Genomic DNA, 22,866 nt, shown 5'->3' with positions numbered 1-22,866 from the left:
CATTGTGGAAAAAGATAAATAAATAAATAAATAAAATAAGGTAGGCCTACGCATCATTCTACTGAGTGAGCTGAAAAATATAACAATCATGCTTCGTCATTTTACTTTTTCAAAAGGCTTATATTATTCAACGAACCATGCTTAGGACATATTTAAAAAATATTGCCTATGGTTAAGTCAAACGAATTAACAATCAATCACAGACAATCTCCTGGAAAATGGAGGCTACACGAAGCCTACTTTATTGTGATATTTCAAAAGAGCCCAGTCAGAAAATACAATCCTCGCAAAAACCTTCCATGATGTACCTACTATTATCATTAGTCACCTTACAATGGCTGTCATTAAATGTATTCACTATAAAATACTGAGTGGTCTGTTACATCAGTTGAGATATAACTAATACATAGAAAAAAACAGCATGACATAATATGGACTTAAATCAAAATGGGACATTTATAAATCAGGGTGTTTAAACGAGTTCCAAAACATTAGGTAAGAACTGATCAGGAAGCTACACATGTAAAAACTAAAAGAAAAACTTAAAATTAATTATATCCACTACTTACAATCCATCCAAGACAAATGACACCATACATACTAGTAGCAAATCATGGCAGTGCATATAACAGTTTAAGCTTTATTCAATGGACTTTATGCCCTTCAATACATGCATATATTGTTCTTTGTTTCTTACGCAGTCTCCTAGTGTGGCAGCATTGGAACTGTTAGGTCTGGACTGATTGATTTTGATCAGCCAATTTAGTAAGATATTTGTGTACAAATCACATGTTAGGTATAGGGGCCAATAAAGCAGAATAATCCTGAAAATTAAGAAAAGGAAAGCCAAAAACTTGAATGTATTTTGTTTTGTTATCACAAAAAATGACTGTTGCATTACACTCTTAAAGACTGACATGTGGTGCTTACATTGTTTTACCAATGACCAATGATGACATCATTTCAAAACATGGATTAAAACATTTCATCATATCAATGTTCCAGCAAGGAATTGCAGTATCTTTCCCAACTAATTTTAAGTTAAATAGTGTTTCTTAATGGATCATAACGTTGTCGGTTGGAGAAAGTAAAACATACTTTAGAGGAGATACAGAGGTACGTGAAGTATCTCTGGGACTGTCAAGACCTATTGTAATGTATTTAGTAATGATGTTCTCCGAAGGAGCCGCTCACTGCTCAAGGGAGAGGTCCTGCTGGTACCGCTCTCTCTATGTACTTCTATGCTGTGTCTTGACATTTTTCCTTCAATTGAAATGTTTGTTTGAATGAATTCTCCCCGGTGGTCTTCTCTCATTCATGATGAAGTGCTGTGTAAAATATTATCCACACCACCTGGGAAGAGAAGAAGGTAAAACACAATCAAGATGAGTATGGTGGTCGGGGTACTGTGCTTGGTCAGTGTGTGAGCTACATATGCTCCAATCCAGGGGGTTCAGAACCACAATTGGCATACTTTCACAAAAGGCTAAATGATATGGTGAAAATGCCTCGTTGCATTGTCTCATACAATCTGTGGAATGTGATTGGCCAAATTTCCTCTTCAGTTTAGTATATTTCCAAAAATGTGCTTTAACAGAATGTAAATAATAAGGCTATCCAATTAATTGTAGGGCAGTTTTCATGTGTATGAAATGATTTAGCGCCCAACAAGTATAACATCCATGATATTGATAGTCTCATTTGAGACTAGAGGCGTTCATTGCCTTGAGTGGCATTAGATTCATGGAATAAAGATATGGACTTAAATAAATTGTGATGGGAAGCCTTTATGATGAATAAGATTGGGACATTGTAAAACGTAAGTTTCTGTAAAAAAAAAAAAGGCTAAGTGATTTGCTATAGCTATTGTTATCATTATTATTATGTTTTTCAGTAAAATAAAGCACGAATCCAAACAGCATTACTAAAAGTGGTTTCGATTTTCAATTAAATGTAATGAGTCAAAAAAATAATCAATAAAAGGATGCATGAAAGAAGTATTATCTTTAAGAAATGGAACGGTGTCGCCCTAAACAGAAGCCCAATAAATTGCATTAGCTCCAGTCAGTTGAAAATGATGAAGGTGGACGTGTATGCCAGCATTAGAGAGAGAATTGGGGGTAGAAGTGTAACATGCAAATAGTTTGATGGAGAGTTAACACCTTAAAGCCAGAAAACTGGCAGATAATCATATAAATAAATCGTACATTCTATCCTCAAACCATTTAAATTGTAAGCAATTGCTTAAAGCTGATTTATACTGCAAGTTTACTTGATTACTTAAAACGTCTAATTGTTTGCATAAAGAGTTGAGAATCTTTACCAGAAATAAAGCAAAAGATGTCATGAAGCCTTCTTTAGTGAGTTCCCAGGTGCCCCCATACTCCTCCTCGTCAATCTGCTGGAAACTACTGAAGTACACATAGAGAACGCCAGCATTGATGATGCAGAATCTGAAAGAAATAAAACAAAAAGGATTACCAAAATGCCGTAATTTGACAATCTTTATAATATACAAGGCTATTTGTTGCCATGCCATTACATGGTAAAAAAAAAATAGGACTTAATGGTCAGCTGAAACAAAAATAACGGTAACAATCAATACTTACATGGCTATTCCCAAGAATCCCTTCAGTGGCGCGACACCCCATACCACACCAAGGATTATAGCAATGATTTGCCTGATCCAATAAATTACATCTAAAAATTCATCCTGTTTAAGAAAAGATTGGCATGATTAATGTTGAGGTATTCATTACCATACTTGACTACTGCGATAACAATGAATAACATTCATATTATGCATGCAATAAATAGGACCCAAAAAGAACAGAACCTTAGGAATAACCCTTTGTGGGTAAAACGATGGATAAAAGCACTGCAATTCTTGTTTGTAATTGTTTTAATTGTGGGTCAAAAGCTTGTGTGGGAATAGAGTATGTAATACCCAGCAAGTGTTAGTTGTGTGTACAGTTATCCTGCTAAGGTCAACGCTAGGGGGAATAACATTTCCAATCCTTCGATGACGACAAGAGAATAGATTCAACTATATGGCAATTAAGCTCTGCAAACTACACTACTACAGACTATAGTCCTTGTAGACTAGCCGTCCTAGGCCCTCTGCTTACCTTCTCCTCCCAGACAGCATGACTGTTGAAGGCTTTGCCCCATGTGGACTGCTTCACACCTCCGTTGACGAGATGGATCTCTTCTTTCCGCTTGGAACCGTTCCTCATTCTGAGTTTGTTACGCCGGTGAGTGACAGAGATATTGGGCTGAACGTTCAATCCAGTTAGGTCGTTAGGCAGGACAACTGTATTTGATATTCCTTCGGTTGAAAGTTATTTAAATGTCTTTGAGTCTGTGAGGAGAATTAAAATCCTATGCTGATATGACAGATTGCGGTCCAGCAGAAAAATCAACGTTCTGGGCATGCGCAGAGTAGTTTGACCCCAGAAACGACAACCAATCACAAACTGCGACGTCGCTTCGACGTTAACAAAAAACAACTTGATTTTCGACAGTGCCATCTAATGACAAGATGGTTGTATGTCATGTCCCTCATAATTATTTTTTTTATCAATATGCATTAGTTATACGTTATTATTATCATTCATAAATTGTATCTTATTTAGGCATAGGTGACATAGGTGAACATGAGTTTTGATGATTCTGTCTCTAAGGGTGCTGCTGTCACTTGTGTAGCCGAGCGTGCTAGGTTCGCCTATACTGAAGTTCTATAGAAAACAATGAACGGGACCGGAGACGAGATAGTGTGTTCAGCAGCCAACTCCGCTTCACTTTAATCTCAGACACCCCGCACAACACAACAGTTCCCCGAACTTCCCCCCTACGGCACCTCACGAGGGACACACCTCCTTTTCCAAACTAAACACAGTACAGTCTGTTACATAAACTTTAGAAAGAGACATCAGAATGACATTATCACCTGGCACTTAGCTGATGTCTCAAGAAAGCCTGTAGATGTCCTCACAAAAAATAGATACATGGCCAGTTTCGCAAAGTTATCAAATGGGGTCCCACCACCACTAATAGTATCGACCTTCAATGGGCTGCAAATTGGAGTGCTACATTTGCTATCACTTACGTCCAGCAGAATGCCGCCTCTGCATTCAGTGGCAAGAAACCTGAGGCACAATTATTGTAATGGACTGCACCTCAATTATTCAAACAATACTGCAGGCCCTTATATTATTAGATCCCATTTATTAGATAATAGATAAGTGATAACTACAGCAACTAAATGTGTATGTAATATTCACATGTGTGTACAAGTGATTCAATTAGGGCTCCTCTTTCAAACGTTCTGCAATAATATTTACCTGGTTTCATGACTGCCTGGTCTTGGAAAGGTCCCAGTTTTTTCAGTTAGTTTGCTTTAAATTTATTAAACAAACCTTTACTAGTATTTGCAATATAAAAGTTACATCAAAATAAATGATAGGAGGCTCACAGGTTATATCTGACACAGGAAAAGGGTCCACAGCAGAAAAAATGCTTTTATTCAGGCCATAATTGTTTCTGGCTCTCAATCCAATTGCAGGTGCATTGTTTGGCCAATGGCGATATTTGAGTTGGCTGGATACCGTTTGTTATTGAGCCTGGAACTCCAGCAGAGGGCGTTCTTTGTCAGAGCCGTTAATTAAAACCTGTATTTAAATTCCGAACTGCCCATCTAACCGTTACTTACAAATCACTGTTGTATAATTTGTTTCACTTATGTGTTTTACTTAATAATTATTATTTGATAATTACACGTGGTCTATGTGCTTTTGCTTTCTGTGCAATTAAAGCCTATGGTAAAATAAATTAGACTCCGTCCCTGTGTCGAGGTAAACCAATGTATTGTTTGCAGAAGTATTGATTTCTGTTATTGAGTGGTGAGAGGAAAACGGCGCTGACTAAACAGTTTTCAAAACAACATGGATATGTTTAATTAATATTCAGGCAATAACACCCTTGTAATTAGCCTATGGAAATAGAGCCATAGGCCTACATCTAATTTGACATCGTAGGCCTATAAAACAGAACACGTATAAACCATCAACAGATGGTTCAGCGCGCTCATTCACACACCTTTAATACCTGAAAAAAATAAACATAGCCTATGTAAAACTACGACAAAGAACCAACTCACAAGCTTGGTTGATTGGTGTGGAAAGTGGTTGTGGTATATTATTTGTGTCCAATTGCAGGCCTTGGATGACAACTTCCCGAACATGACTTAAATTAGTTTTTTGGTGTGTGTGCGTGTGTGTGTATCCGAGCGTTTGTGTGTGTGTGTGTGTGTGTGTGTGTGTGTGTGTGTGTGTGTGTGTGTGTGTGTGTGTGTGTGTGTGTGTGTGTGTGTGTGTGTGTGTGTGTGTGTGTGTGTGTGTGAGTGTGATTGTCTCTTTGTGTGGCGGGGGGGAGTGTAGGTGCGTGTGGGTGTGTGAATGTGTTTTGGGGAGGGCACGGATACGTGTGTGTGTGTGTGTGTGTGTGTGTGTGTGTGTGTGTGTGTGGGGGGGGGGGGGGGGGGGGGTCCTAAAACAGTGCGCAGGGGTGGCTTTCAGGAAGTTACCTTGGGGGCAGGTAGCCTGATTGCGAGTTAATTGAGGAAGATCTCGTATCTCCCATAGGTCATCCCAAACTTGACTACCGCCGTTCACTTTATTATTGTCTTGCATGATGATGGGATGCCTGTCTGACTCACTTGCTTCTCTCCACACACAGTGGAGCTCTCACGCCGACTCGAAGTCTCGACCGTCAGTGACGTTTGCATCACGTGTCTGTCTCTTCACTGGGTACGTACGTCGTATTTTCTTCCACTCTGCCTGCCTGATACCGAGAGCCATTCGAAATAAACAAGAGAAAGGGGCCATTGTGCGACCCTGCTCCAGTGTCACGCTCATCATCCATCGATTAAGAAGGGGGATATACACCTTAGTATAATACATAAACAAATACCAAGTAATGTATCTGTCTTGCTGAAACCGTATCATTTTTTTGTACTTTTCTACCGCTACCATAACAGTTTGGCTTGGACAAAGAGGTGAGTGGGGATTTTACCGTATGCTAAAAAGTGTTTGTCTACCTTTCCAAAGTTGCAGGAGCTATATTAGCCTACCTTTGCGGGCTGCGCTAAGCAGCGTTGGCCAGCTGCATGTCGCTTGCTTAAAATGGCGACAGCAAGGGGGCGATTAGTTTTGGGGGCTTGCCTTTGCTATCACTTTAAATCGGCTCGCGTGTTTGTGAAGATTGAATGTATTCAGGCTGTGAAGTTATTAAGGCTCTCTCCAACTTGAGCGCAGGATCAACATGCGCGCTACATTGTACGAGCTTTCATTTTGAGGAATGCATCAAGCGGCGCTCACAGAGGCGGCTCGTTTTTGTATCGTATGACAAATACCACTATCCATAAGTTTGTATGATTAACCTATACATGATGATAGGTGTGTATATGCCTAATAAATATCCATACCCCTTGGATTTAAAATCCCCCCGTCAAAGGCTTCTGCGATACTCTGCGAAACAAGTTTGAAACAATCGCTTTGCATTCTTTTGTATTGTTTTTGTAAATGTTATAAAAATGGTTATTGTTCAATTATCTGCCGATTAATATTTAGTTTTGCCTATCTGTCTTCATGTTGGCGTCACGTACGCAATACAGCCAAGGAGTACCGAGTGATCCTACTCCTAATTGTACTGACCTTTATAATATTTTGACAACTGTGTATGACTGATGTTAAAAGTCCGTTATGCTTTCCATAACACGTTTGTTTATTATGTTTATTTGGTAGACAAGGCTTATACATAGTTTTCCACAGTTAACATAATGTGAATGGATGCTTTGAGTTATTTATCATGTCAACGGTTTCACGAGTGTGACTTAAGGAAGCAAGCCAAAGTTTTAAAAACTACTCGTCTAATATCCTCACACAGAACATCAGCGTAATCATACTATCTATTCAACACTTATTTTCCCTCGGTTTAGGCAAATTAGCAGATTTGTGTTGCGGATTATTTATTTTCTTATTTTTTTTATATATATATTTGTGTGTGTGTGTTTATTTGTCCATGTATATATGTGTTAAATAGCTTGCAGGCTGGATATCCCTTGCCCTGAAAATGGCAAGCAGATGGTCTTTCAACAGGTTTATCTTTATGCCCCCACAGCATTACATCCTGTTATGATGTGGTGGCGTTGATCTGAACTGATGGCTGTTACGTCAACTTTTCAAGCCTTACTTTCTAGAGCTCTCTCCCGACTCAACCTTACGTCCTAGAGATCTCTTCCTACTCAAGCTTACTTCCTAGAGCCCTCAGCCTACTCATCCTTACTTCCTAGAGCCCTCCCCCTACTCATCCTTGCTTCCTAGAGCCCTCCCCCTACCCATCCTTACCTCCTAAGGCCCTCTCTCTACTCAACTTTACTTTCCAGATCTTTTTTCCTACTCAACCATACTTCCTAGAGCTCTCTCCCTAATCAACCTTACTTCCTAGAGCGATCTCCCTACTCAACCTTACCTCCTAGAGCTCTCTCCCTACTCAACCTTACCTCCTAGAGCTCTCTCCCTACTCAACCTTACTTCCTAGAGCTCTCGCCCTACTCAACCTTACCTCCTAGAGCTCTCGCCCTACTCAACCTTACTTCCTAGAGCAATCTCCCTACTCAACCTTACCTCCTAGAGCTCTCTCCCTACTCAACCTTACTTCCTAGAGCGATCCTCCTTTGACCTTATGCTTTACACGTCCTCCATCATGCTCACCAGTGTTTTCACAAGCCTCTGATTCATATTTGGTCTGGCACGTTATCGACAGAAAGGGGGGCCAGGGGATGGATTCATTGGCTAACTCAATTGTTTATTGTAGATCCCCATCTTGACCATGATTTAGACTCAGGATGAACTTGCGTCTTAACCCCCGACCTCTTCATTTAAAAATTGGCGTGATAAACAAATAAATCAATAAGTGAATGAATTAATGTTTGCTATTAGTCGAGCGGCCGACTATCCCCGCTGCATTAACATTTGGTGGTCAGTGGCTGCCTCTGATCTGGTGGCTGGTAAACAGCCTGTGATGTCAGCCATTTTAGGTTGGAACAGCAAGGAGCATGGTGCTCCGCCATTTTTTTCTCCCCCTCCCTCCTCTCTCACCAATCCACTTTTAACGCCTGCGTTGCCAGTGGCCTCAGTAGTGCAGCCTCCTGCAACTCAGGCAGCCATCCGCACAGTGACCTGAGCGGAGCGGGCTCCGCAGCAGATGGGGGTGGGGTGGGGAGGGGGGTATGGGGGATTGTGTAGCGGCACGGAGGTTGAGGTTAGACTCTGGTTGCTAGAGTTGGAGAAATGCAATTATCCCTCAGCCAGAAGAATACCAATTTCCGGTTGGTTCCAGGCTAAATATCAAAACAATTGCCTGGTCAGTAGATGTTTCCACTCTGGCGTGTAAAAAAAAAAAAAAAAGAGAGAAAATGCTCTAAAAGTGAACTTTAGACCGTGGCCTGTCAGATAGGAGCATGGCTGCTGTCGTGTGTCGTGGCTCCTGGAGATAACGTGTAGGACATCCATAAACAGGTTGGCTTGAGGTCTACAGATGGCAGAAAATAAACTGATGGCCCCGGCGGGTATCAGAATCACCTTTACTCTCTCGTTCTCCAGAGGGCCTCTGCTGAGGTTTGTGAACCAGCTTGGAGGGGCCAAGCAGGACACTGGCCACGGGCAGATGTGTGGACAAAGTGGAGCACTGTGAGGGAACAGGAAGAGACGCCATCGGCTTTGGCCAATCGCGCGGGACGGTGGCAGCGACCACACCTAGCTGGGAGACATGAACGCCGCATGAGAGGCACTGAAATAGGAGCTGGGCAGGGACTCTCCAATCAGCACTCACTGTGCTGTGTGGAAAAACAAGCCCATCAAGAGCCTGGATGGCGTATGAGGTGTGTGCATGTGTGTGTGCACACATGCGTGTATGTGCGTGTGTGTGTGTGTGGGGGGGGGGGGGGGGGCTGCGCGCAGTGCCACGCTCGCTTGTGCTTTAGAGAAATGAGCTGGTGGGAGAGAGGGGGTAGGAGGTGGTTGCCATGGGGACAGTAACACACCAGTGGCGCTGCCGACCTGTCTCGCTGGGCCCAACTTGCTCAGAGGGGAGTGGAAAGGGGGGGAGGAGGGGGGGTTGAGGTGCTGTGCTGTGGGGGAGAGGAAACAGAAGAATTGGATAAGTTGGAACACAAAAAACGTCCGTTTCTCACACCGTACCCGTACCATTTGTGGAAGACTGATGCACGTCGTTCGGACGTCAGAACAGCCAGAACGATCGTGATTCAGGATCTACAAAGAGTCTTGTTGTGGGTGCGTTCAGGTAGACTCTGAACAAGCTAGACTAATCGGCAGGCCCTCCGGATGTGTGTGTGTGTGTGTGTGTGTGTGTGTTTGAGGGAGAGGGAGTGACTATGAAGGCTATTATTGGCCTCGCACACAGAGGATATAGCCTCGGCCTAGACTAAAGTCAGGCCAAGGGATGAAGGAAGGTGGAGCGCTGGCAATTCAGGGACATTGCTTGGACATGATTTCAAAACAGGACTTGGCTAATCTGTTTGGATGTCATTGAGGCTTTTTCTCTCTCTCTCTCTCTCTCTCTCTTTCTCTCTCTCTCTCTCCTTCGCTGTCTCTCTGTCTCTGTCTCATACACAGTAAAAAATGGCCGCCACAGTGCTTCGGTAAACAAGCCTCACACAGGCATGCAAGTACCCACCCCCGCACGCCACACACACGCACACACACACACACACACACACACACAAACGCATACATAGACAAACATGAATGTACGAACACACACTCAATGTCTCCCCCTTTATTCACAGGAAACCCGCGTTTGCAAGCTCTGACGCATTTAACAGGCGTGCAGAAGCTCTGTTGCCATATGGTCAGTGAAAGCGTAATATTTCTGACCTTAATTCGGCTTGGGCTATTGCCGTCACACCAAGGAGCCAAAGACTCTCTCAAACGCCCGGTGTTGTTGCATCAAGCCTAACCCACCTCAAAGGCCTTATTTTTTATTATGATTATGAAGTCCTTCACAATTGCCCAACTTGTTTTTCTCAGCCTCTGCGTCTTGTCGTCCTCTTTTCGACACGTTTCGCTCGTCACCGCTTCTCTTGTTCTGAGGGATGCCTAACTTTTCCCTAACTTTTTTGAAATAATTTTTTAAGCTTTTATTCACATGAGGAGCTCTATGGGGTTGGGATCCTTAGCGTAGGCGTTGGGAAGCGGTTACAGTTAACAGTTACATTCCCCCCCCCAACCCCGTTGTCGTCTTGAATACCACGACTACTGCTCGGGCTTCTTCCAGATGTCCGCAAGGAGAACACCGTAGACGGCGCCAATGTAGATTGCGTTCAGGGTGGGTATTCCTCGTGCTAGCGGTGGCGACATGCGTGGCGCTATTTAAACGTGGTCACCCGTGCACACATTTGTAGCCCAGGCGTTGAAGCCCTCAGCACTCGGGTCGTGTCCAGTGGCTAGAGAGCCCGGCTGGAACATTCCAGACTTCGCAGTGCAGCGAAGGAAGGGAGGGGGGAGGGAGGGAGGCAGGGAGGGAGGGAGGGAGGGAGCGTGGAGCATTGGGGGAACGACTCTGATTGTAGTGCAGAGCAAGAGTTGTGTGTTGTAGAGCGGGGGTTGGTAGGGAGGGTGGTATCAGGGCAGAAAATTCCTTGCAGAAACACCTCAGTGCTTCCTCCGCGACTGTTAACACCCCTTCTTTCTCTGCCTCCCTCTCTTCCTCCCTCGCTCTGGTCTCACCCCAACGCGGCTGCCCATCCCCCACCTCTCTCTCTCTCTCTCTCTCTCTCTCTCTCTCTCTCTCTCTCTCTCTCTCTCTCTCTCTCTCTCTCTCTCTCTCTCTCTCTCTCTCTCTCTCTCTCTCTCTCTCTCTCTCTCTCTCTCTCTCTCTCGTGTGTGTCATCCCCCTACCCCACCCTGCAGACCCACGTGATGGATGGCTGGGACTGCCCACCCATAAGCCTTTGTGTTTTGGTCATGTGACCAGCCTGCCTTGGCAGAGCTGTGCCCCCTGATGCAGAACTGAATGGCAGGGGGTGTAGGAGGGGAGCACCACAGCCCGAGCCAAGGGCAGTTACTCTCCCTGGGGGGTGAGGAGGGGGAACATGGGGCATCACGTTCCCCTTCACAGTGGCCAACTCAGTTTGTCTGTTAACCCCTCGCACGCCCACGGCACACACAGAGCTCTACCGTTGGCGACAGAAAAGCTGCAGAAAGATGTTGCTCAGCAGTGTTTTCAGGGTTCAGACAACCGCCGCCAATGACGACCAATGTCGAAATGGGGTTCTGTCACTTTGTGGCGTTTTTGTTTCACAACTTCTGCAACGCGGTTTAGCCGGGCTGCGGGCCTGCGTCGGCGGACCAACGGGCCACCTAATATCGGTACCGTCAGAACTCTTATCAGCGCTCCAGGAGAAACTCCGGATGCTAGCGTCGCCTCGGCGGTGTGTCACTGGGCGTCGGACTCAATCCAGTTGCGCGAGGGGTTAACTGAGCTAATGCAGCGTGACCTTTCTCTGGCGAGGCTCGCTTGCATGTGGGCGTGCACCAAAGTGGGAGCGGGAAGGCAGCGGAGCGGGGCCCGGAGCTGGGTGGAACAAGAACTGGGTTACTGCGAGATGGCGTTGACCTATATCACTCATCGCACAGGCCATGGCGAAGCTTTGGCGAGAGCTGAGCCTCGGCCAGATTATCTAGGCTAGACGTAAGCAAAGCAGGCTGACTCGTGTTGGGGAATGGTCGTGCTGGATCACGCTGTGCCGGTACTGTGTGGTCGGTCGTCATCGTCGTTGTTGTTGTTGTTGTTGTTGTTGTTGTTGATGTGGCCGCTGAAGTCACGCAGGCATCAAGGTATTCCAGGAAACCGGAGGTTAGACCAGCAGGCGTTGGCGGCTCAGCGTCAGCCGGGTGCAGTATCATTGCCCTGCGCTTCCAACGCCACCGTAATAAGGTCTTCGCTAGCAGTGGTGTTGGTGGTTGGAGAAGGGTGGGGTGGCTGAGGGGAGGTGAGGGTTGGGCTAGGGGGGGGGGGGGGGGGGGGGGTGTTCTACTCCACACAGGAAGCGGCACCATTTTGTGTGGCGGAGGCAAGGGATTCGGGGGAAAAGGTGACTTACGCCGGCTCTGATTCTGATCATTCCAGACCGCGTGCTCATCCACACCTCAACGTCGTAATTAGTAGTCAGCTTTTTAAAGTCACACCTTCTCAGGACGCCCCGTTCACCTGAACCAGACGAGTTGGCTGGCTCTCTCTCTCTCTCTCTCTCGCCGCCGCCGTCTTCTCATGAAGCCAGTGTTCCGGTTGCAAAACATGGCGAGTATTTTTTACTATGTGGAACCGGGGAGGCTCTGCATAAAATAGAATGATGGTGAGCCTCCGCTGTGGGGGTGTGCTTCAACGAGGGGAAGTGAGGGAGGGAAGGAGTCATGGGGGAGGGGTAGGAAAGGGGTAGACAGGAGCTCTCCCAAAAAGCCTTTAGTGAGGGCGCAGGCTGAGCTTGAATACCCTCATAAAAGAGATAGCCGTGAGTTCCTCGGACCGGGGAGGAGAAAGAAGGGATTTTTTTATTGGAGAGGAGCAAGCGGTGTTGTGACTACGGGGGGTTCAAGTGGCCTCTGGACCTGACACACATATTTTTTTTTTTAAAGGGGCGGAGCGGGGGGGGGGGGGGGGTGTATTTAACCTAAAGGACAGAAAGTTGTGTGAGTGCTTGAGTGCTGCTCCGCTGGGAAAGCATAGGGTTGGGCACGTCTCTTGTTGTTTGACGCTCCGATCATCTCTTCTCCTGTGTTCACAACTTTACCTTGTATGTCGTTGTGTATGAGGAATCCAGCTTTACAGGTGTGGGCTAACGCTGTGCTGCTGTAGGACTCTGACATTTTCCTGCTTTTGTTTCCAGTTCTCCTTTGAAGTTGTACTGAGGACCACGAAGGGGGCCGGCCTCCGAGAGCTATGGACATTGTCCAGAGTCCCCCCCCCCCCATGGCTGGCCCATAGGCAACCGGGAAGCAACCAGCTAGCGCGTCACCCTCCGCTCACAGCGACCAAACCAGCCCCCGACCCGCCGTCGCCATGGCGAGCAAGAGGAAGTCCACCGTCCCGTGCATGATCCCCACCAAGCGCGTGCACCTCCGGGAGGAGCTGGAGCAAGAGCCCCCCGTCCTGGTCCGTCAGGCCTGGGGCTCCGCGGGGGGGCGGCACAGCCCCCTAGACCACGGGGGGGAGGGCGGCAAGCAGGAGGTGGGGGAAGGGGCCGGCACCTACACCTGCAGGCCCTGTAACTTTGAGACCCACGACCTGAACCTCTTCCTGGACCACGTCTACAGCGGGCACCCGGACTTCCGCGCCGACCCCAGCTTCCTGTGCGTGGACTGCGGCGCGTCGGCGCCAAAGTTCGAGGGGCTGGCGCTCCACAACGCCCGCGTCCACCCCAGCACGATGAACACCACCCTGCAGCTGCGGAGGAGGGAGCGCCGGGTGGTGGTGGAGCAGAACCTGGTGGTCGAGCCGGACGCGGCGAGGGACTCTGAGATCTCCATCACCAAGACCCCTATCATGAGGAGGCTGAAGGGGAGGTCCGAGGCCAAGCGGATCGTGGTGTCCCACGCGGGCTCGGACGACTCCTCCTCCTCGGACACCGTCACCGTCTCGTCCTCGAGGCTGGTGGAGAGGAAAGACACTCCGACCGTGACGGTCACCCACGTCCCCACCATCGTTCACAACGGCGTCACCAAGGTGTCCCTGCCCTCGGCCATCCAGATAGTCAACGGCTCGGGGTCGCTGCCCATGCTGAAGACGGCCATCACGCAGGTCGGTCACTATACCCTACCTACCTTCATGGGTCCTTTTCTCTCCTTGCGTTGATTTAAAGATTTAAAACGGCCCTTTCACCGACTCTCTTTTGAAGGTGGTGTCAGTGGTGCAGAACAGAACCTTTCACCAGTCTTCCCCCATCACGGTGTCTTCGGGCTCGTCCAACTCTTCCTCGGCTTCTTCTAAAAACCTACCCAAGGTGTCCCCGTTGTTCTCAATTTGTTTTTAAATGTGTGACTCGATTTTTCTCTATTAATCTAATGATTACGATGATTGACGATGTGTTAATGTGTTTTGCTAAATGATGAGTAGTTGTCTTTTAATGTGTTCCTCTATTCAAACAGTTTGTCAAACGACAATGTTTATTTGACTATGTATGATCGTCATCTCATGGTTATTTTCCCCCCTGACTTTGTGTCCAGGTCATGATTCCTCTGAGCAGCATCCCCACCTACAGCGCCTCCATGGACTCCTCGCCCTACCTCAAGACCTCTTTCAGCAAGTTCTCGTACCCCACCAAGGCGGAGCTCTGCTACCTGACCGTGGTCACCAAGTTCCCGGAGGAGCAGATCAAGATCTGGTTCACCGCCCAGCGGCTGAAGCAAGGCATCAGCTGGTCCCCCGAGGAGATCGAGGACGCCAGGAGGAAGATGTTCAACACCATCATACAGACGGCGCCCTCCGGCTCCAACCACCAGCGGCAGACCTCCAACCAGCACACCATCACCGTCCTGCCCGCCACGGGGATCCCCCACATCCTGCAGGGCTCCCTGGTCAGCCAGGGCGGCGTGATCGTCACCCAGCCCATCATGGCAAACGGTTTCCAAGTCAGCGGCCCGCCCATATCCCTGGCGGTGACGCCCAAGCCCCAGGCGACGGCCCGGCCCATGATGCAGGCCCGGCCCGCGGCCGCCCTAGTGGCGGACAAGGGGATCAGCATGGTGGTGGGGAGCAGCAGTAACGGGAGCAACGTGATCATCAACAGCAGTAGGAGCCTCGTAGGGGGCGCCACCAGTATTATCAGCCGTTTCAGCGGGAGCAACGGGATCCGTAGCAGCACCGCCGCGAGCGGTCAGGCGAGCGTCATCAACCTGAGCCTCGGCAACAGCAACCACGGCAACACCAACGGCAAGATCAACATCGTCAACGGCAAAGTGAGCCGTGCCGTTGTCGACGCGATCAACGGCAAGAGCGACGGTGCCGTCGACTCGGCCAAAAGCAGCAGCAGCAGCAGCGGGGGCGGCGACATTAAGAAGGTTCAGGTTATCCAAGCCAGTGCTGTCAAGAGCGCCGCTGCAAATAGGCCGAGCACTGATGTCAAAAACCCCACGGACAGCAAGGGCGCCGACGGCGGCAACAGCGGCGCAAACAAAGGCATCGCCAGCGAGATCGTCGCCCCGACGAGCGTCTCCATGCAGGCGGTCTCCACGGCGACCGGCTCCCCCTCGGCCCTAAAAGCGGAGGCCGCCTCCTCCTCCTCCCCGGCCTCCAAGTCCGCCTCCCCCTCCCCCGCCTTCCACCCGAGCGGCGCGCCGGGCTCCCGCACACCCAACGCCCTGCTGGACGCCAGCTGCAGCAAGGCCAAGAAGTCCCAGGAGCAGCTGAACGCGCTGAAGGACAGCTTCGTGGTCAACCAGTTCCCCGACAACGACGAGGTGGACCGGCTCATCTCGCTGACCGGCCTCACGGTTCGAGAGGTGCGAAAGTGGTTCAGCGACCGCCGCTACCACTTCCGCAACCTCAAGGGGTCCCGCACCAGCGCGGGGGCAGGAGGAGGAGGAGACGGCGGCGGTAAGAAGGGGGGTACACCCGGAGCTGGGGGCGCGGCGGGCGCGGCGGGCGGGGGCGGCGGCGGCGGCGGCGGTGACTTGGACGTTCCCGATGGCAACGCCGGCGCCAGAACCCCCCAGCAGGCCTCGGCACCGCTGAGCCCCAGTCCCTCGCAGACCCCCACGTCCCCCACCACGCCGTCCCGCCGGACCCCCAGACCGCCCTCTCCAGACTTCACCGCCATTCGCTACAAAGAGCGAGAGCCTCACCAGGTGAGAGATGTTGTCTGTGTCGCATTGCAGAGCAGGAAGAACAGGAATGTAAAACGTTTGCATAACAAACAAATCATTTTATGTATTTATTTAATTATTCATAAGAGTCACTACATTATAAATTACATTTGATGCCAGATTTCTGAGCATGAAGGGTTGAGAATATGCGAGGTTGAACTTGGCACTTGATACAGTCCCAACACATAAAACATCACGTCTGGTATTTTGGATGAGCGAAGACCCTGTCAAAGCGCTCTGCGTCTCACCCTCTGCGACGCCGTGAGTCAGCCCTGTGCTCTGTCCCCCCTCAGCTCAAGGCTCTGGAGGCCAGCTTCGCCCAGGAGGCGGAGCCCTCCGGGGAGGAGGTGGACCGGCTGCGGGCCGAGACCAAGATGACCCGGCGCGAGATCCACGGCTGGTTCGCCGAGAAGAGGAAGAAGGTGGCCGCCGAGCGCAAGCGGGAGGAGGCGGAGCGGGCGGCGAGGGACGCCGCCGACGACACGGAGCCCAAGGAGGGCGCCGACGGGACGACCGCCGCCGACGGCGTGCGGCGAGAGGAGGCCGAGGACAAACAGAAGGAGGACGGCCCGGGGGAACCCAAGGTCAACCCCATCAAGATCAACCTGAAGATGCTCAAGGTGACCGAGGCCAACGGCAAGCCCGAGGGCGAGGGCTCGGAGGCGGCCGGCGTTCCTCCTCTCCCCGCCGGAGCCTCGCCCTCGCCCTCCCCGGCCCTTCCCTCATCCGCCACCACTAAACAGCCTCAATCCCAGTCCCCGAGACCCTTGGCCTCGGCCGGCACCACCACCACCACCACCACCACCGCGGCGGCGGCGGGCGCCATCATGCCTAAACCCTCCCCTCTCCGGGGCAAAAAGACAGCGGAGCAGCTACACCTCCTGAAGCAGGTGTACGCCCGCACCCAGTGGCCCAGCGCCCCCCAGTACGACGAGCTGATCAAGGGCACGGCGCTGCTGCGGCCCGAGGTGGTGCGCTGGTTCGGGGACTGCCGCTACGTGCAGAAGAACGGGCAGCTCAAGTGGCTGGAGGCCTACCAGAGCATGGTGCTGGAGGAGGACCTCCAGAAGGACAGCGCGCAGACCCTGCAGACCCACCTGGACGCCCACGGAGGCCTGGAGGACCCACAGGTAGGGCCGCCATGCAGGTTTAGACACGGCTCCGTCCAGAACACACACACACACACACACGCAGGCAGTTCTGTAGTGGATTGCACTGTATAGAGGGATTATAGAGGTATTCAATGGCTGAACTGTAGAAAATCATGTCATGATTGATCTGCTGCTACTGCTGCCAGTCTATTAAGATGTTATCATGGGAATCGATTTTTTGCTTTGCTGTACTTTATCTTGAATACTACTCATTCATAGAACCACTCACTTATTTTCTGCGTAGGAAGATGCCTCAAATTTTTTGATTTATTTCCATTTTCAAATTAATCCTCTGTTGCAACGATTTACCGGTTAAGTTCTCTGCCAGGATGCATAACTCTGACCACAGGGTTCGCTTTAAAGAAAACAAGACTCATCTTGGCCAATATCTTCTTCTTTCTGAATGACTATATCTCCACAAGTCTGGTTTCAGGCAACCAGACTTTAGTTGTCATAAATTATATTGCTATTATATTATTATTATCTATTATTTTTATCTTTTAATGGTGACTGCAATCTTTCTTTTAATATTTAAACATCACATTCTCTTAACAATTGCTAAATGTTGCTTGATAAATCATGCATATTAAAAAAAGAAATCTCATAGAAGACCACTCGACTGCGTCTACCCAATGCAATAAGTAAAATGTGTTATTGCACAATGGATAGCGATAATTGTAACATCTACTTATGTGTTGTGGAATAATTTAATTAAATAAACCTTTGAATTATTGATATTGCAAAACATTACACTATAACAACTGCAAAGTGAACTTTTTATATTTGGATTCTGCTAGATGCTAGATTGATACCAGATTGAGTTCCTTGTTAATTACTACTTGCTTTCGAGAAAATACTGCTTCCTCGAAAGATAATCAAACAAGGTGTTACTCGTAATTATTGGAGCCTCCCTCTGTAGTTTCAAAAACCTCACCTATCCACATCTTAACCTTTTTAAAGTTTACTGCTTTTTTGTTGTAAATACGTCACAAACCATAGTGTAAGCCGTTACCATACCAATAAGGGTAAGTGGCCTGTGATTTAACTGATCATTTCCTTCGGCCCCCTGCCAGGTGAAGGAGCTCTCCCAGGCCAGCGGCCTCACAGAGGACCTGGTGCGCTACTGGTTCTCCACCAAGACCACCCCTCTCCCGCCTCCCCCACAAGCCCAGGCAGAGGCCGCGGCTCCGGACAGGACGGGGCACGTTTCACCAGGGACGGCCGCAGCAACGGAAACGCACGAGAAACCAGAGAGAACCGGAGCCTCCGAGTCCCCGCCGCTGAAAGCCCCGGGGGAGAGTGAGGAGCCGAAGGCTGACGGAGGAACAAAGGAGGTGGAGGAGGAGGAGGAGGAGAAGGAGGAGAAGAGCAGTGAGCCGACGCCTTCTAAAGGTATGGCGGCCTCTCTGGGCTAATTAACTTTGATATGTGCTCCGTAGCGGCTTAATATTTCCCCACGCAAAATGCCCACAAGCTTATGTTTCCGTGTTGTTTTTGTTCTTGCTACAGGAACAGATTGAAGCTGGGTTGGGGGGCGTCTACGATGCAGGTGGTCTGTTCATAGTAGGGGCAGAAGACAGCAGATGTGATTGTAACAAGATCACTGGGTACGCACCCCGGAGCCCCGCCCAGAAACCCCTTCTCCCCACCATGTGGAACGGACACTCTAGTGACTATAGCCCCCCTCCTGTACAGCTGACCCCCACCGACCATCCACCACCACCACCCCTGGTCGCCTGTACGTTCACACCTTGCACGTTTTCTACTGTCCTCCGAGCCGCCATTTTCCCTTTTTCCAAGGAGGATCCTGTGAGGGACCAGTGAAGGGAGGGAGGGGGTGGGGGGAGGGGGGGAGGGAGGGGATTGGCTGAGGGGGTGGGGGGTACTGGCTGTGTTTGTTCCGCCTGCCTGCAGCCATGGCTGAACTAGGGGCGGGGGGGGGGGTAGGGGTAGGGGCGGGTGCAGTCGGGACTGACTTGCCGGGCCGGGGGTGTTACAAAGCCTATACAGTCGGCGGACATCAGCCAAGTCTACCCCGAGCCGTAGAGCTGTTGGCGTACTTAGAGAGAGACCTTTTTGTTGAGGGGTTTGAAACTCAAAACTGCACAGCTCTTTCAAAGGAAGGTGCTTGCCCAGGCCTTAACATGTAAAATTACCCCTATTTTTTTTCTTTCATCCGTGTCTTAACCACACAATTTCCGTTCTGCGACAATGCACACATCCACTTTGGTTGATTTTGCTTACAGCTTACCTTGATTGTGTTGGGGAAGCTGTTTGCACTGCATCATGGGATATCAATACACTGCTGATGTTTATTAGACTGTTCGGTTTATAAATTTAGCATAAATCTGTTCACTTGCTTTTCGGTACTTTGTTGTCCAGGCCCATCTGCTTAAAATGGACATGTAACGGTTAGATAAAGTAGGGGGAAAAAGGCTGGAGTTGTGTCAGTAAGCACCCTAGTCTGTTAACAGAATGCAACACAAGGAGTTGGGACTGAAACGTTTGTTTATTAGCATCAAGTGCTTCTTTGCGTCACGGACGTGTACCTATGTATGTTTTTATGGAACTTTCCTATGTAATAAATCCAACTGTAAAAGAACTTTGAATCTTTACGGGAGTTCCTAGGCCTGATGTACTTTTTACAGATATTTGCAGAATAAAATAAATGGAACATAATGCTTTGTTTGAATTGTAGGTGTACAGCCACCATTAGAGGGAGCAAGACCAATATCAATATCATAATTACCAGCCAATTGAGCTAGGCATACCTGTATCCTACCATTTCAATTTGCCTTTTGATCCAGACGTTAGTTATCAAACTATGATCAGGACACATGTTTTTCTGTTCCCGTTATAATCCAACTTAAACTGGTGGCTAAACTGCAGATCCCAATGTGTGTGCAGGTGTGTCACACCAAAAAAAATAAAATTAACCTTAGTTGAATAAGTACTTTATTTAATGTTCAGGCTTGAATACGTTTCATATGAAAAAGGCAAATTTAAAATGAATACTTTTCTTCTCCATAGCTTAGGCACGTTAAAACCAAAAAGGCGTTTGCAAATGAGACAAGTCGGTTACAAAAAATTCTGACCAACAAAACATGTCACTGGGTTCCACTACGTGATTAATGTGGCAAAACAGGTGAGCATGGACACACGCAGACAGGCACATTGACATCAGCCGGCCGCTCGGCCGCAGGAGCGTTGCAGCATTGGAGGGAAACATCGCAGCAACACACATCAGTCACCAGATCAAGGGGGCAGGGGGATTGTATCAGGGTGCGAATGCTTTGTGTTCAAACTAATTCTTGAAACCTCGGGCATTAGTAGGCAATTATGCCCCTTAACTAGTTCTTACCATTATGGCTTTGGAGTTCTGAATATAAATACTGAGTTAGCATATTATCAATTAACAATTTGATGCACATATACAGCCAAGGAGGGAGATCGGGGATGAAGAGATGACAAAAGCTGTTAATTCACACAAGCGTTTCTCAAAGTTTACTTAAAGGTGACAAGACTATGCAACAAGTATAGTCTTGCCCCAGCATAGTCTTGTTTCTCAAGACTTGGTACAACACTGCTGCAAGTTATAAAGCTTCTTCCTCCAAACTCGCATTTTAAAATATGGATGCAATGATCTAAAAAAGGTTAAGTTCAGAAGGATCAACGCTAGACTGATTGTTAGCCTCGAGTGTCTGGAAGCAAAACACTCGACTTCAACGGAAACATTTCATAAAAATCATAAAACTTTTTTTTTTAACAGTGTTTGGGGAATGCATTTTTACTGTCACATTAACACATTTTAAAACCAACTCTGAAATTAAATATCCTACAAATGCAGTGCAGTAAATACATAAAACTATACAGGACGACATGAGGCTTTCTGCTTTGTACTGGCAAAACCTATTAAGCCATTTATCAATTAGCATTCTGTTCGAGATTAAAACATGACCAAACATGAACACCAATGTGACGAGAAGCTCCAACTGTACACAACAGACCACAGAATCACTTTGGAGACGATCTTTAAAAAACAAAATCCAAAACATTTCCATCGGCAACTAAATCTAAATCCAATGAGAAGTTGTGTTTTGCATCATCGGTTCTATGGCTTTAACTGTTATAGGGAATGTTTAGTACAATGAGGGGGAAAAAAAGGGTGAATATACCAATTCATAATACTTCACAATTAAGTCAGACATTCCCGAAAAAATAAAATAAAACTAAACAATGGGAATGCAAGGCTGCCAAAGAAACAGAACATTTGTAAGATGCGATTTTAGCTTTAATAGTCAACATCGAACATAAAAAAAATATCCAATGTTTTGGGATGTTTACCTTTAGATATTGAACGGTTGATATGAATAAAAAAATAATGGTTTAAAAGTGCTGCAAAACGACTCTGGTCAAAGGACATTGGTACGGTTAGTAAAAGAATCAGGATGATGCAGCCGCGACGCAACACAACCAGGCAACCTCCCGGTGATTCCACAAGGACAGGATGCAGGATGTCTGTGTGTGTGTTTGTGTGCGAGTGAGAAAGTGTGTGTGTACACGTGTGAAATTGGCAACATAGGTGCTTCCATAATATGTTGGAATAACACTATTAAAAATAGCCATAGAGAGCCCTCGTGTTTAGCGCATATACAGCAAAAAAAAAAGAGAGAAAAAGTCACATTATGAATGCTTAAAAGTTTAAATAATGACAATTATAATCATAATTATAATTATAATTTGAAAACAAAGACGGGAGCTCTTGGAGAGCAGGTCAGCCTCCTAGCCCGCTGACATCAGGAATAAATATATATACTTGTATACGCCAGCCGTAACCGGGGGTAACCGGCGCCAACAGATTTGTACAGCTCTCTTCGCCCTCTGCGTCGCCGCTAATTAAAGCGGCCCCGCCAGAGTCACGTCTGAGGAAAAGAAACACAAAAAAAAAGAAGAAGAAACGACAGCTACAATGGGGCTGGAATGGTGCGTCAGCCGTAGTCTATTTAGTCATTTTTGTTCTCATGTTGTTGACATCCGTTGCTTCATCCTGTCCTCCTCCCCGCCCCCCGCCCCCTCCCCCCTCGTCACCCCCCTGCTTCCTCTTCGTCACCGAGCCCCGCGCTCTGCAGGCAGGTGAAGGCAGCCCGCTGAGGAGGAGGAGGGAGAGGGGGTGGGGGGAGGGCGTGGGGTGATGTCCGAGACTGGGAGGGCGAGGGTGGGGGAAATAGTGTGTGGGGAGGGGATGGGAGGGCAAGGTGGGAGGGGGAGGAAAAGCGAGGTAGGGAGAGCTGCCACAAATGTAGGCCAGAGCGAGCGGCGATGATGGTGGTGGTAGAGGAGGAGGAGGAGGCGTTTCCATGGAAACAGTGTTCACAGCAGTCGGTGACATCATCGGTACGGTGGAGAGTGGCCCGGGAAGATCAGGGTGGGGACGATAAGTAGTCGGTGGTGGATGGGAGGGCGGGGGTTTGGGGCGGAGGGCGGGGGGAGGGCTGTCATGGAAACGTGTCTCGATTGGCCAGGCCCCTACACGCGGTTCTCTCCGCCCACCCGAGTCCTCCGCATCCTGGGGTTGGGACAAAAGGGAGAGAAGAGCTCCACATTAAAAGAAGCTTGGGAGTGGGGGCGGCCGGCCTCACAACACAGGGGCCGGTTCCATGCAGACGTTTTGGGGTGTCCGCGGGTTTGGACCCGACCGTAGCGTCGTCAATCGTACGCAGAGAACACAGAACCCATGTGGGGTGTTCGTGCCCTAGATAGCTTCGTCAAGATGC

At 48.4% G+C, this 22,866-nt stretch overlaps 3 protein-coding genes across 4 annotated transcripts in view; 1 reads left to right on the top strand and 2 right to left on the bottom strand.

The window, feature by feature from the left end:
* Nucleotides 1-209: 209 nt before the first annotated feature.
* rab5if (RAB5 interacting factor) lies at nt 210-3,461 on the bottom strand. Its single transcript, XM_060049385.1, has 4 exons — nt 3,129-3,461; nt 2,610-2,713; nt 2,324-2,453; nt 210-1,353 (listed from the first exon to the last, which is right to left on the bottom strand). The coding sequence occupies exons 1-4, from the start codon at nt 3,234-3,236 to the stop codon at nt 1,312-1,314; spliced, it is 384 nt and encodes a 127-aa protein (XP_059905368.1). The 5' UTR covers nt 3,237-3,461; the 3' UTR covers nt 210-1,311.
* A 2,116-nt stretch (nt 3,462-5,577) lies between these two features.
* On the top strand, nt 5,578-21,769 carry zhx3b (zinc fingers and homeoboxes 3b). Of its 2 annotated transcripts, none has more exons than XM_060049340.1 (7): nt 5,578-5,807; nt 12,968-13,878; nt 13,976-14,080; nt 14,304-15,923; nt 16,235-17,071; nt 18,166-18,484; nt 18,602-21,769. In XM_060049340.1, exons 2-7 carry the CDS (start codon nt 13,141-13,143, stop codon nt 18,610-18,612), a joined length of 3,630 nt encoding a protein of 1,209 aa, XP_059905323.1. In that variant the 5' UTR covers nt 5,578-5,807; nt 12,968-13,140; the 3' UTR covers nt 18,613-21,769. The 2 variants fall into 2 exon arrangements, with proteins under 2 accessions (XP_059905323.1, XP_059905317.1); XM_060049334.1 differs by lacking the exon at nt 5,578-5,807 and adding an exon at nt 5,814-6,055.
* plcg1 (phospholipase C, gamma 1) overlaps nt 20,031-22,866 on the bottom strand; it is a 31,035-nt gene continuing 28,199 nt past the window's right edge. Inside the window, exon 33 of the mRNA XM_060049329.1 lies at nt 20,031-22,658. Coding sequence (XP_059905312.1) covers nt 22,619-22,658 — 40 coding nt within the window. The 3' untranslated portion in view covers nt 20,031-22,618. The remainder of the gene's footprint in view (nt 22,659-22,866) is intronic.

Source organism: Gadus macrocephalus, chromosome 1, assembly GCF_031168955.1.
Source record: "Gadus macrocephalus chromosome 1, ASM3116895v1".
NCBI lineage: Eukaryota > Metazoa > Chordata > Actinopteri > Gadiformes > Gadidae > Gadus > Gadus macrocephalus.
This window is presented reverse-complemented; position numbering and strand designations above follow the sequence as displayed.